We start from the raw sequence: 14,304 nt of genomic DNA, 5'->3' as shown, positions 1-14,304 counted from the left end.
GCTTAACCAACATGACAGCATCTCTCTCTGAGCAGGTAAATATTAAATTAGATCTGTCAAAGCAATGAATTCCCCATTAAAGAAATAAACAATTAATATTATTGGTTGGTTTTCAACTAATGATGTAATGACATTTTTTGTTGTCTTTTTCTTACAAAAGATTGCATTTGTACTCAATATTCAGCAAAGTAAATGACTAATCTGTTATGACATAATCTACAATTTATAACTTAATTCTTTGTGAGAAAACATTCAACATATGAACACTTCCACCAAACCACAGATGAGAATTTAATGAGTTGGCTCAGAGTCTGAATAATAAAGTGTAAAGCTTAATCCACAAACAAGGATCAATAAAACACTAAAACAAACAAATTAGATGGACACACACATCCAAGTTTCCCCGTGGGCCGCTGTCTGATTCGGCTTTGATCCATTTCTTCAGATCAAAGACTCCAACATAGTTCTTCAGAAGTCTGCAGCACATAAACCAGAGCGACGTGTTCCTGAGCTCACGCAGCTCTAAATCTCCTTAACGGCAGAATCATGCATTTCATTCACACAGAGGAACAGAGTGAGGTGTCTGCTTGAAGAGAACTTTTCTTGAATCTACACAGCAGATTAATCTTTACTGAGGACCAGAAGAAAGCAGAGGACCAGGATCAAGTTCACACAGATTTACACTTTGACATCTGAGCTCTCTGCCTTTCTGACTCCTCAGTATGACTAAGCAAGAGAGCCGGACACATCAGTTTTTAGTCTTATTTCAGCTGGAATCATTGGTAATGTGCAGTGAGAAGCTGTGTTAGTATATAAACATCCCAATTTACCATACAGGAGATGCTTTCAGAAAACAAATGCAGACACATCAATATGTAATATCAAAGATCTGTATGCAAAACGATGTTGTCTAATATGTCTTCCTGATGGCTCTCTGTGGGCCTAATCCTGACGAATGAATAATTCAACAGATCAAGTCAAGGAGTTTGAATAATCCACTCTCCACAAAACATGTACTCAGACTGCAGCCCGACTCCACTACCTTCAGACTGCTGATGATTAAAAACACAGAACAGTCCCAGTTCCCCACAAGACTTATCTTGTTTCTGCCCAGACTCAACTCCTCTGCAGCACTGTGCCTCTCACTGTGGGGAGATAAGAGAGAGATTAATCTTTTTTACACCCATGGTTGCCTCATGCAGCAGTGGTCACAGTTCACACCTCATGACTGTGCGGTTACCACTTAGTATCAATCTTGCTCTTTGTTTTAAAAGCTGAACTCTTCAAGCAGCAACATCAACTATAAAATCTCCTGCTCAGTGTAAATCACCATTCTTAAAACAACAAATTTAAGAAATGAGAAAAAACAATCTCGACTCAAGGTCTACTTACTTGTTTGTTCTGGAGCTTTTGAGTCTAGCACTCTTCTCATCAACAGATAAAGTTTTGCTCAGTTGTGATGGGGGCACTTTTACGACTTCTTGTCCATGTTGGCTTAAAAATTGAGCTTGAAGTTTTATTTTCAACTTTTGAAGCAGCAGTTGACAAAAAAAAGAAAATCTCCCTTGAAGGTCCACTTACACACAATGAATCAAGTAAGTGGACCTTAAAGGTACCCTGTGGTAACACTAGTTGACAATGAATTAATATTTTTACAAGTGGGTCCTCATTTTGTTTGTATGTTGCATGCTCTCAAAAAAACTGCCTTACAGTTGGTTTCACACTAAGCCACTGACAAGGCAGTGGAAAACAGGACTGCAAGCAAGTAAACAAGCATTTATTTGTCAGGTCTCAAGGACAAACATAGTTCCTTTTGGCTAGAAAGGCTATCTAATCTAATCTGAACACAACTTTTGTTTGTTTACAAGAAAACGCCAGAGTTTAAGTGGTCAACTGCTGTTTTTAAGAAACCAACCCTAACCTCCAATTCAACAATTCCCATTTGTTTATGTAAAATGTCAGCAGATATACAGTCCTGATTTAATATTTATTAAAATCTCAAATACTGATATTGGTTGGGCTATGTATTTAGTCATCAAGTTAAAATCAAAGTTAACTCATATAACTATCTTCCTACATTAGAGCGATCGTCAGTGACCTTCGTACACTGTTACTGTTTGTGACTGAAGAGAAAGTGTGTTTTGTGAGCATGTGTGCAGACAGAGGCAGAAATCAACACTAACTTTGTATTGTTCTGTAAACTTTTTCACCTTTATTTTCTACATTTGGATCAGCTCAGTGTGGAAGCCTGGACATGTCAGTCAACTGCAAACCCCCGCCCCCCCAAAATCAGAACAATCGATACACCCCCTCTGTCTCACAATCAAAAAACGTTCACATCTTCAACACAGTCACTCGCTCAGACATGAAAAAATAAAAATAAAAAGTCGACGGCCTCCTCCCACTACTGTGTCCACAACAAAGATGAACCAATGACGTGTCCTATGTGTAAACCCTTCCTCCACTGGAGGAAGCTGAAATGGTTAAAACCTTTATGAAATCACCTCTCCTGCCCTGACTCGCAGCCACAGGAGTGATACAAAAAAAGTATAAAGAAAGCATGATTGTGGAAATGAGACACTGATGTAACTGTTCAGCCTGTTTCGCTCACTGAGATACGAATAGTGAAATATTGCAGGTGAGCTTGTAAAGTGAGATATGTGGTTATGGATTAAGATATGTCATCTGCTGCTGCTGTGCTCTTTGTAATCCACAGTTCAACCCTTTTCCCTCCCCCTTCTGCTCTCTACAATTATTGTTCTGTCCCTGATTAATTCTCCAAAACACACCTCAGCGGTGTCTCTTTGATATTCTAACAAACACTTTCCAGGCATCGTTTCCTACTGTAGATATGTCCTCAGGAGAGTGCGGAGGCTCGGCTCTGTTCAGCAAATAAAAGCAGCTTTTGCTCTTTTTGTACAACGGAAGCAGGAATACGCTGATCTGCTGTCAGTCTATGCTACGGGCTCTTGGTTGTCCAACAGCAAGGATTCTGAGAGCTGTTTGTTCTAGTAAACAGGGAATTTATGAACTGGGATTAGTACTGAAGACACACGCTCACACCCACACTAACGCATCCATCCACACACTCCACTGGAGGAAAGAAGCCCTTGGAGTGTATTTTTTAAGAGGTCATTGAGAAGAAGATATGCCAAAATGGATTTAAGTATCAGGCTAATGCAGCCTTTTCCTATATAAATACAGGATGTGTGTGTGTGTGTGTGTGTGTGTGCGTGTGACTATGCAGTGCCTTATGGGAGAGTTCCCTATGGTTGAACACTACATTAGGCAGTGAACATCAGTTACATATGCAGAGTCCTGTGTGCATGTGTGCGTGTGTGTGTGTTAGCTCTATGTTAAACATCTTTAAAGACAACAGAGACAGACATAGAGACTAGGGTTACTGCTCTGTGGCACTCTCACAGGACTGTAGAAACAGACAAAGCCATGTAAAAACTGGACATAGAAATCTCAAGATATCACAAACATCATTTTTCTCTATCACTAGATCTCTGCTGACGGCAGACGTAGGGTCCTCGTGTTCGGTCCTCTTGTTTTTTTTATGTGCAGTCCCTTGCAAAATCCCTCAGCGAGGAGACTTCAGTCTGTAGGATGAAATGCCGAGGAGTAACACCAGAGGGAGACATATACTGCTGCAAGACTGTAGGAGGGGCTCTGACACATGCATACATGACAGTCTCACACATACACACACTTGCTCACATACTCATGCACCCTTCTTCATAGAGTTCACCAGAGTTCATTTTCAAAATCCATTACAAAATTAAATAAAAAAAAAAAGAAAAGAAAAAGAAATCAACAAGGAATTCAGCCCCCTTCTCAAAGCATACATACAGGATGTGACACACACACATACACACACACACACACACACACATAAGTGCACACACTCTCTCATAAGAGGCAGTCAGTAAACCTTAAGTGATGAGCTGAGGGGTGGACTGCTTAGTCCAGGGAAGCTGTGAGTGCAGAACCTCGACTCCACCAGCCAGTCTCATATTCACGCCCAAGAGCGAGTCACTCGGCGTGGTTAAAATCTCTTTTTAAAAAAACAAAACAAACATTAAACAACAGCCATATTCCCCCAGAGGGAGTCTTTTCTCTCTTCCCGCTCTGAGGAGGGTCGAACACACTCCTTCCTCTGATCTCTGGCAGAGGTAGTACCGTCCAATCCGTCCTACTCTCTTCCCGAGTCCCTTCATGGGAAGTCTTTCCTTTCCCGGTGCCCAATCGTCATAAACACGTCCATTCCCCTCATTGCTTACTCTGGGCCGCTGTGTGTGTGAGTGTGTGTGTTTGTGAGTGTGCGGAGTGTGGTCAGAAGACCTCTGGTAGTGTGACGTTGCGGAGCAGCCACTGTTGAGAGCGTGTGTGTGTGCAGTCCCTGACGCTGGGCACCTGGCTGTCCTCCTCGCTGGCCTTGTCCAGACACTGGTTACTGTTGACGTGGACCAGAGTCAGCTTCTGCACAGCAGAGAAACACAGAGTGGGTGTGTGTGTTTGAGAGGATGCATCTGATTTTCAACTGATTCATTAGAATTCACATCCACATGTAAATAAATCTTTATTCAAATACTACATCTGCACACAAGTTTCGTAGTTTAATTTTCTATCTCAAAATTACTTTTTTTTAGACCTTAATTTTGAGGCACAATTTAGTTTTGGCTCTCAGTGAGGCATGCTGTGGCTGGGCTGGGTAATGTGTCAACTAGGATATATTACCCTAAAACTGAGCACAATAAATATCCCACTGACTGAAATGACAGCTGGTCTGAAATATGTGCTGTCATTCTGTTTGTGTACTGGGAATACACACGGCTCATTATTTTCAGTTTAAAAAGAAATCTGGGAATTAATTTGTTTTCCTTTTTATTTATGAAGGAACATTTGAAAACTGTAAAAGAAAAAAAAAAAGAAAAAAAAAAGCTGTGCTCATTGCAGGAAGAACTTTTACTTTTACTGACAAAAACCTGCTTCTTTTGTTTGTTTGTTTGTTCTTTTGTTTTGACTTTTTTTTTTGCATTTTCTCCTTTATTGTTTTCATTTCACCAGTGTTATTGTTTTTTGTTTTTTTATAACTTTCCAGACTTTCATGGGGTAAATTAACAACTGCATTTTCTGTACCTGTCAAGATCTCAATGAGAACCCGCTGTGTATCTTATCATCTGTACATTTCCTGTACCAGTAAATCTGTATGTTTATTATTTCCTCCCATACACCAATACATGTACATTTTCATAATATCTGCCACTCACCACAGGGTCGTACTCCCAGAGCTGGTTGCCTTTGAGGTGGTGGCACTTGAGCATCATGACGGGTCCGTTTAGCTTGGACACATCTAGACACAAGTCGTCTGTCCTGATCTCCTTATTGGCCGTGTAGGAGAAAACCTGCCATGTCACATGGACAGATTCAAGCTTTTAAAACAAATCTTTTTCATTTTTCTCCTCCTTAACATTTTCACTAGCACTTGATTGATTACTTCCAAGAATGACTACAATGTGACTGCAGCTAAGTGTTCACTGTTTACATAAACTTAGTTCATTTCTCATTTCGTCTCAGTATTTGTTTCTTTATGATGTCTTTTGCTCTGTCTCAGTCTTCTGTTACCTGGTTGCCTCCCATGCCGTGGCAGTTGAAAATGCCGACCTTCTCATTCTCCTTGCGGGCCATGTTGTCCAGGCACTGGTTGGTCTCCACATTGCGTATCTGAGTCAAATACACACAGAAATCACAGTAAGCAACACTGTTCCCTGAACGTAAAACTACACCTTTTCATTTAGATGCTTTATATCCTCTTAGATTTCAAATGAAACACAGTGAATCGCAGATGCATCTGTGCCTGTCTGTCTCGTGACTGATGGTCTCTAAAATGTTGTGACTCAGATAGTGAGGTGTGTGTGTGTGTGTGTGTGTTTGTGTGTGTGTGTGTGTGTGTGTGTGTGTGTACATGTGTACCTCTCCCAGGGAGTAATAGTGCCTGGGGATCTGGGAGTCAGGGTAGACGTTCTCCAAGTACCAACTGAAGGGTTTACATTGAAGCTTTTGTCTCAGAGCAGTGCGAGACGTGATGTCACCGTAGTCAACTTTGGTCACACCTGGACACACACAGACATTAACGTAAAGGTCAGTAACTATGGCACCAAACTACATTCACATAATCCTGGGTTTGTTGTTGAACGGCTTTTAAAGGCATTTTTCCATCCACGCATAATTTTAATGGAGTCATTGGTAAAGCAGAACAAGGCCACACCCAAACACACACCCAGTATCATTGAATTGCAGAGCTCACTTGTCAGACAGTCAAGTGCTTGAAAAAAGCCCAATGTTGAAGGGCCACTCCAACACAAATGTATTTGTTGAGTATCAAATCACCTTTAGATTAGGTGGACATGGTTCCTTTGCGGACAGCAGTGGGGGCATGGATTACAAAAGATTCCAGTAAAGACAATAAAGTCTGAATGTTTCAAACCAGTCTTACAAGCCACTGAGTGAGAAACAGGCACTCTGGTGTTGTCCTCACTGATGACTGTTTTGCCTGTTTGGAAAAGCAACAAAGCCAAGCAGAGCTTTGTAGGCGTGATTAAGAATGACGACATAATTTGTCCTCGCCAGATTCAGAGAAACGGATAAAAATGGCCACAAGCTATACACGTTGTTATAAGTCCACTCACATGAATGATAATAGTAGCATAATAAAACTTTATTTATACAGCTTATTTCATGCAAAAAGATGCAATAAAATGTGCTTCACAAAATACGAAAAAAAAAAAAAACCCCAAACGCATTAAAAAGACAGATGCAAGATGATTTTCTCTTGAGACAAAGCTAAGAGATTTAAAAACAAAATTAATAATAAATAATATGACAATTAATATTGTAAGTAAGGTTATTCAAATATTCAAAGTTTATTATCAAAGTTTGTGGGTAAAAGCAATTTCTAAAAGATAAGTTTTGCTTTAAAAATCGGTAAGTGATGCAGCCTCTTTACTTGATTTGTTAACTCCAATAGCTTCTTCTGTGTCAACTGACAATAAAATGACAGAACGGATAAATCAGTTACTACTAACAAAATGATATCCCTGTCAAACTGAAAATGGCAAAGAAACACTTTACCACTCCTACGCCATCACACCAAATAATAATGTAAAAAGGAAATGACAGTACAGTCAAACTATCACAATACATGCTGTAACTGTAAAAGTCACTGTAAGCAGGTGGTTAAGTGTTAAAATTGCAGCAGCTGTTACTTTCTTTGCCTGGAGGTGGCGATATCAACATATTTACATCTGCAGGTGTAAACTGAGTTTGAGAAGTAATTACTAACATCTGAAAATATTAGTATTGTTAAGGGAGTTTTGCTTTACTTTTGGTTGTCTCTCCTTTGCCAGCTTGTGTGTGCGAGTGTGTGTGAGTCTGTGTGTGTGTGCGCGCGCAAGTGTGTTTGTGTGAGTTAATAAGGGCTTCGTAGCGTGAAATTACTTGCCGCCCCCCCTGTCCTGCACTGCTGGGTCGCAACTGCAATATCACACTGTCACTGGGTTAATGGATAGATCACACCTGCCACAGAGATTAACCTCCACACATGAGCACATACATGTATACTTGCGTGAGCACACACACACACACACACACAAATACAAATGCTCACACACACAAATACACACAGAAACACAAACACACATGGTCCAACTCACCAGGAGAGATGATATAGAAGAAGTTTTTGAATTCATCCATCCACACTTCTGCCAGGCGTCGGTTGTTTTTGTTGATGATCTGTCCCGTTCCTCCGGGGAACGTGTAAGGCGTTGCCTTTCTGAACACGTGACCCACATGAGAGCATGTGACAATTTCTAGAGTCCCACCGCACTGCCAGATCTGTGAAGACCAACACACACACACACACACACACACACACACACACACGTACAGTATACTGTGAAGAAGACACACACTGCAAGGCCTCATCACTGAATGAGCAAACTCTGCTGGGAGATACATGATGCAGCTTGGTCATGTCTGTGTTGTGACTGAATAAGTTTGATTGAAAGTCAGTCAGGATGACGCCTGACAAAGTATTAGTCAAGTCGACAATTTAGTCAGAGTAGTTAAGTATGTGTGTGTGTCTCTGAACCTGAGCAGACACTCCTGAATGCCTGCCAGTGGATGGAAGAATACAGTCATGTCAATTGGCTGCGGGTGTGTTCACTCACCCTGAAAGAGATTTCCAGGTTCTCTCCACCCCAGATGTCCATGCCTGCGTCATATGTGCCGATCTCCTGGAAATAATCTCTGTCTATGGAGAACAAGCCGCCTGCCATGGTGGGAGTCCTAGAGAGAGGCAGGAGAACAGGGTAAATTAAGAGTGAGGTAAGTCAGTGCCACTTAATCCACTTAAGGCCTGCTTTCTAAAGGTCACACAGTATCTACGGATCCCATCAGAGTTTTATATTTCACTGTTCTAACCCCGTTCTTTGCCATTTTCCTGTTTGTCCATTTTCTGCTTTTCTGCTCACTTCTCTGTTGTTGTGATGGCCATGTCAGTGTTTAATGGCCTCAAGGCTCGGCTCCTATTTCTCCCCCTCACAGAATGGCTTCCTCCTTTGTAAATCAGGCTAATTTTTCTTGCTGTCTGTTATTGCTTTCATTTAACATGCAAGTTCACTTATCAACACAAAATATCTGAGAGCACATGGGGCACGGGTTTGTTTGCAGCATTTAGCTGAAAGCGGGAAATAATAAGCATCGCAGAAGTAAAGATAAACAAATACCCCCTTGCTAAGCAACACAGATAACAACAGTAGAACTAAAAGTAGTAAATTATGGCAATATTAATTATACATGTGTGCATGTTTTTCTTTTTACTGTAAGATATCAAAGCTCTCTAACTCAGCTCAGACTCAAAAACATTGCAGTAAAGCAAACAAAACCTACTAATTTACAGTGAATCTTTGACATGTGCAGTGTAGCAAAAACAATTTCTAATTAAAGCCATTTATATAAACAGTGAGTGTTTACCACTTAAAACACTGTTTATTATCTAAAAACACACAATGACATTGAGATAAAGACTAAAACTGCTACAATAAATAAAGAAAGGAAGAAAAACTATGAATAAAAGACTAGCAATTTGTACTGAGAACATGAGGAGGAGTTTTCCATCACAGTCTACTGTGTTTTTTGTTCAGCTCGTCCTGTGGTAAATTCTCTCCCCTTTTTTTCTGGAGGATTTAGAGCGTCTAATTGACACAACGTCATTTAATATGTTCAGAGGATTTTTCGTAAGCCTTCCTTTGACCTTGGATAATTTTGGTGTGTTTTTTCTGTCCTATAGCTGTAAAGAGAACCTTTCTAAGTGACCTCAGACTTTTGCACAGTACAGTAAATTACAAGGTAGAAGAGTCCGTAACAACCGGTTTAGCTGCTGAGGTTTGCTCGTGTACGGTCACTCTTTGAGGCCTCTCAGTGTGTGACAGCAACAGGCCCGCAGCTTGCGATGCACTGGCTACTGAAGAGCAATCCCATTGATAACCATAATAACAGCCATTTAACACCAAATGCAATTTGACAAGTTGAAATCACACAGTGTAGTATAATGATTTCCCGCTGCCACATCCTCTTCTATGTGAGCTATATTGGTGCTCGATTGAAAGCCAGTAACCAATTAAATCTTTGTTGTTTATGTGCAATAGCTTTCAAGTTCTCCCAATGTGTGACTGCTTTGTAACAGGACAGCGTTTATGTAAATTGTGTCATTAGTGTAAAGTACTTCTTAATTTCCTGCACTACCACTACAACCCACTTTTTGTTTTTTAGGCCACTCACAAGACACCCTTAGGAAAATTTTGTCACTCAGAGCTGTGAAAAACAACTGAAAACAGGGGCAAAGAGTGTTACATAAGATATATTATGTGTGTGACCTTGGATAATGGCGTCAAGCATGCTTCGAAACAAGAGCAGGAAGAAGAGATGATAGACAGGCAGAAAAGATCTTGATTTTACTTCCAAGGCCTGGGTCATGAGAAACGGTACAAGGAAACAGAATTACACAGAGTCTTACATAAACATCTTGACTATAACTACAGAGGAAAGTTCACTGTATTCTTTCAGTATTCCTGCCTCCAGAACATTTTATGATTATAAACTGTTGAAAATTAAATGATCAAGTATGATTACGCTGCATATATCAATTGTGAATGCCTATCAGTGCTGCTAAAGCTCGAAGCATAGGTTCTTCTACATATAGTAGCTCACTGACAAAGGTAGTTGGTTATAATACTGATATGACTCAGGCCTGGCCCCTGTAGTGAAATCCTCTTTTTGGTGGACCCAGAAGAGAGGTCAAAGGTCAGGGTCAGCTGAGCAATAGCAGCCCTTGAGCTGGTAGAGATTGAACAACTTGATGAAGTTAAATACTGCGGGTCAAACCAAGATGATTCAATTTCTAGTTTGTCCCGCTGCATCACCCACCTGACAGGCAGTGTGCGATCTCCTTTGCGGCGGTCCATCTCTCTCTGGGGTACAGGGTACCAGCGGAAATTGAGCTTCCAGTTGAAGCCTCCGTAAGTCATGTCGGATCCTGCCATGTACTCGAACGTGTCATCGCTAATCACGTCGATAATGGGGCACACCACAGTTTTCCTAAAGCAAACACAAACAACAGCACAGACATACAAACGTACACACACACACACACACACACACACACACACAGTACATCAGCCTGCTGTTCATAACCTTGGGTGGTCATCAATCATGACTAAGTGCTCATCTGCAAGGTGTGGCATCTCCAAAATCCAATGCATTTCAACTACAGTGCATGCTGTGACTTTCCATCAGCCATCATTCATTACTCATTACACCTTATGTGTTTTCTGTGTGTGTGTGTGTGTGTGTGTGTGTGTGTGTGTGTGTGTGTGTGTGTGTGTGTACCTGCTTGTGGGAAGCAGTAAACAGAGAATGAGTAATTAAGTATCAAATAAACACAAGGACAAGCCCCCTGCAGGCTCAACAATAGTTTATTGATTTTTTTTATGCTTGCCAATGGTGTGTGCGTCTTTTGCGTTTGTGTGTGTCTCACTTGTCTTGCTTGATGCGAGCGAGCAGAGGCTCCAGCCACCCCGTTGTGCATTCACAATGAGCATCCAGAAAGGTTATAACCTAGAAACATGGAGGGAAAACATTAGACAAACCCCACAGTGCACACACCATATGGAGAACAGGTCACTGGGTATTGGATGTCACGTATGTGCATGTACACCCACACAAACACATGCCCACACACACACCTGGCCAGTGGAGATGGATGCTCCTTTGAGACGAGCACGGATAAGTCCGGACCGCTGCTCCATCCTCACAACTCTGACGGGGACTTCAAGCCGTCTGACGTACTGCTCCAATGGCCGCTTTAGGAAATCTGAAACATACAAACAACCACAGATGCATTAAAAAGGATAAAATACATACAAATAAACCCACACACTAGACTGACAAAAACACACACAGCAGTGGCTGGTTTACAAGCCGTTCCTCCAACCTATTCATTTTGTACCAGCAGAGATCAAAGGTAAGTGTGTGCTATACTTTTGCTTGTGTGCAGGTGCCTTAGCATGCTTGCCAACATCCCTTCTACCTGCAGAGAGCTCCCCTCCCTACACTCACCAACATATACACAGACACACACTCTGACTTGCACCATCAAACCTAAGGTCTCATTGGGTGTAATGGTGCTGTGTGGTGGTGGCTGGGGGGAGATTGAGGGTAATAACAGAGTGTAATCCCTGCGGCTGGCAAATTAAAGACCTAATCTCCCCCAAACAGGGATTAACAGCATTGCACAGGGTAGAGTCGCACACACACCACATATATACTGGCTGGCTGTTGCTCTCACACACACACACACACACACACACACACTCACACACACACACACACTCACACACACACACACACTCACACACACACACACACTCACACACACACACACACTCACACACACACACACACACACACACACAAACACAGCAAAATCATACAGCAGCTCTCTAAACAAAAATAGGCTAAGCCTCAAACAAGAGGCACTGGAGGAATTATCTGCAGTTTGTTTTGTGTGTGTGTGTGTGTGTGTGTGTGTGTGTGTGTGTGTGTGTGTGTGTGTGTGTGTACACACCTCTCTCACTGGCATCGTCCACCAGGACAATTTCCTCTAGCAGTGTGTGTGGAGAGCGGTCAATGACGGAGTGGACGGTTCGCAGCAGTGTGCTCCACGCCTCATTGTGAAATACAATCACCACGCTGGTACGAGGGAGATTATCAGGGTATAACTTGTTCTTGCACCTATGGGGAGAATATATAACAATCAGAATAAAGTCTTTAATGACAAAAATCAGCTTTCAATGCAGAATGATACAAAGATATTAAATGCAACTGTACAGCTGATTGTTCCAATACTAAAATGAAAAGTACACAAGGTACAGCAAGAAACTGGTTAGAAAAAGACAGCCACACTGGCAATAAGTAAAGATGTAGACTTTGAACCCAGACAAAACTGAGCTGACAGAGACAGAGGGAGAAAAGAGAAAAACACTCTAGTAGAGACATCACAATCCAGCCTCTGTCTGATTATAAGAGACTGCTACAGACAGAGCTGCAGCTAAAGTGAGTCTACACAAGAGAGAGCTGAACAGGAGGGAAACTGTTGGGACTTTAATATCAACTAAACCTCATTAGTCAGTCATGGAATCACTGCGTTAATTAACTCATCATTTATGGCCTTGTGAAAAATCATATTTTTATCAACTTCCAACAAAGAAAACTGAGGGTGAATAATGAGTGAGCAACTGAGCAAAAATCCCCAAATTTAGAAACATACACAGAAATAGTGGGTCAGCATGATGACAGTTGAATAGTGATGCTAATTAGAGTGTGAGTCATTATGAAAGCAGTGTAGAGCACACATATCAAACTCTGTTATTGAGAGACAGAGAAGGATGTAAATGTCTCACAGAGGAGAGCAGGCATGAGTGGAGAGACAAGAGAAGAAGGATATTATGAAATGAAGAGTGGGTCACAGACATATTTAATAGTTCTCCAAACTATTCCCTGAGAAATACTTTGTTTTAAATGATCATTTAAAGTAAACTAGTAATTTCACATCACTTAGGCCATTAAGCACAAAGTTCAAGTATTTTGGCTTACACCTGACCACTTCCTAGGGCATAGTTAGGGCTTTAAGGTTCATTTTCTACCTTTGAGATAGCCATTGATTAATGTTTATTTTATTTTAGCAGGAAAATCAGCGTGAAACTTGCTTGACGTAGCTGGCCTAGGCTAACATAGTTAACCTTCACAGTCCTTGGCTTTATTTTTTCAAGAGAGGTCTGTCACTTTCTTACGCTAATGCAGTGCTCATCCCAGTCTGGTTGTTTTATCTATAAATGCATTAGTGAGGGGAATTTCCAGAACATCTGCATCTGTATTTTATAACATTTACTGCATTTGGGAATCCTCATACACTGTAACAGAAGATTTTATCCTTGATGCCCTTCCCTAGCTTGCTGCTTGTAAACACTTTTATTAGTAGGCTGAGGTTACAAGAAAGACAATCTTTCAATTTGTGGCTTCCTTCTAAAGAGTGATTGATGACATTATGGGTAGTTTTATTTCAGTGTTATGCAGACTACAGTAGATGCTGTAGAGATTAGTGCACATTCATATAATACACTGCTATACTCCAATTGCTTACATTGCCATTTTGCCAAGGATTTACAAAAGTTTGTCACATCATATCCACCTTAAGGTATGAGTCATCTCATCAACCAAAATAAACAATTATTTTTTTTAGGAAACAGCTTCAAAAGCATGCTCTAATCATTGAGAATAACACAGATATTACAGATGAATTTATTTGCACAACAGATGGCACAAAATATGGACACATCCAAATGAATGTTAAATGTTATTCTTAAAAAAAAAAAAAAAACTAAATTTTACTGGAGAACACACATTGTGACAGGAGACAGAGGATCACCTCTGTTGTTCAAGAAGCACTGCAGCCTGCAATGATACCTGCATTCAAGCTGTCTGATATTTCATTGCCTCACAGCCAACCTGTTATCTCTTGATGACAAAACTGAAACCAGCCTGTGACTTCCTCCCTCTGACTCTCACACAATAGCCAAATGGAATATGATCTCTCTTCCTCCATCCTCATAACGCCCTCCCTCCCTGTGATCTTCCAGAGCACTAGAACGCTTCCTCTTTTTCTGCTGCTGACTCTGACAG

At 41.1% G+C, this 14,304-nt stretch overlaps 1 protein-coding gene across 2 annotated transcripts in view; it reads right to left on the bottom strand.

Annotated features, from left to right (window-relative positions):
* Positions 1-3,869: 3,869 nt before the first annotated feature.
* galnt1 (polypeptide N-acetylgalactosaminyltransferase 1) overlaps positions 3,870-14,304 on the bottom strand; it is a 37,798-nt gene continuing 27,363 nt past the window's right edge. For both annotated transcript variants that reach the window (XM_022765627.1, XM_022765628.1), the window contains 10 exons: positions 12,191-12,357; positions 11,310-11,437; positions 11,102-11,181; positions 10,492-10,662; positions 8,235-8,352; positions 7,719-7,899; positions 5,980-6,119; positions 5,632-5,730; positions 5,277-5,411; positions 3,870-4,485 (listed from right to left, as the gene is read on the bottom strand). In XM_022765627.1, the coding sequence (XP_022621348.1) occupies positions 4,339-4,485; positions 5,277-5,411; positions 5,632-5,730; positions 5,980-6,119; positions 7,719-7,899; positions 8,235-8,352; positions 10,492-10,662; positions 11,102-11,181; positions 11,310-11,437; positions 12,191-12,357 (1,366 nt within the window). In that variant the 3' untranslated portion in view covers positions 3,870-4,338. The remainder of the gene's footprint in view (positions 4,486-5,276; positions 5,412-5,631; positions 5,731-5,979; positions 6,120-7,718; positions 7,900-8,234; positions 8,353-10,491; positions 10,663-11,101; positions 11,182-11,309; positions 11,438-12,190; positions 12,358-14,304) is intronic.

The sequence above is a fragment of the Seriola dumerili genome, unplaced genomic scaffold (genome assembly GCF_002260705.1).
Source record: "Seriola dumerili isolate Sdu_G_001 unplaced genomic scaffold, Sdu_1.0 BDQW01000723.1, whole genome shotgun sequence".
NCBI lineage: Eukaryota > Metazoa > Chordata > Actinopteri > Carangiformes > Carangidae > Seriola > Seriola dumerili.
The sequence above is the reverse complement of the archived record's forward strand: the minus strand, read 5'-3'. Positions and strand labels throughout refer to the sequence as shown.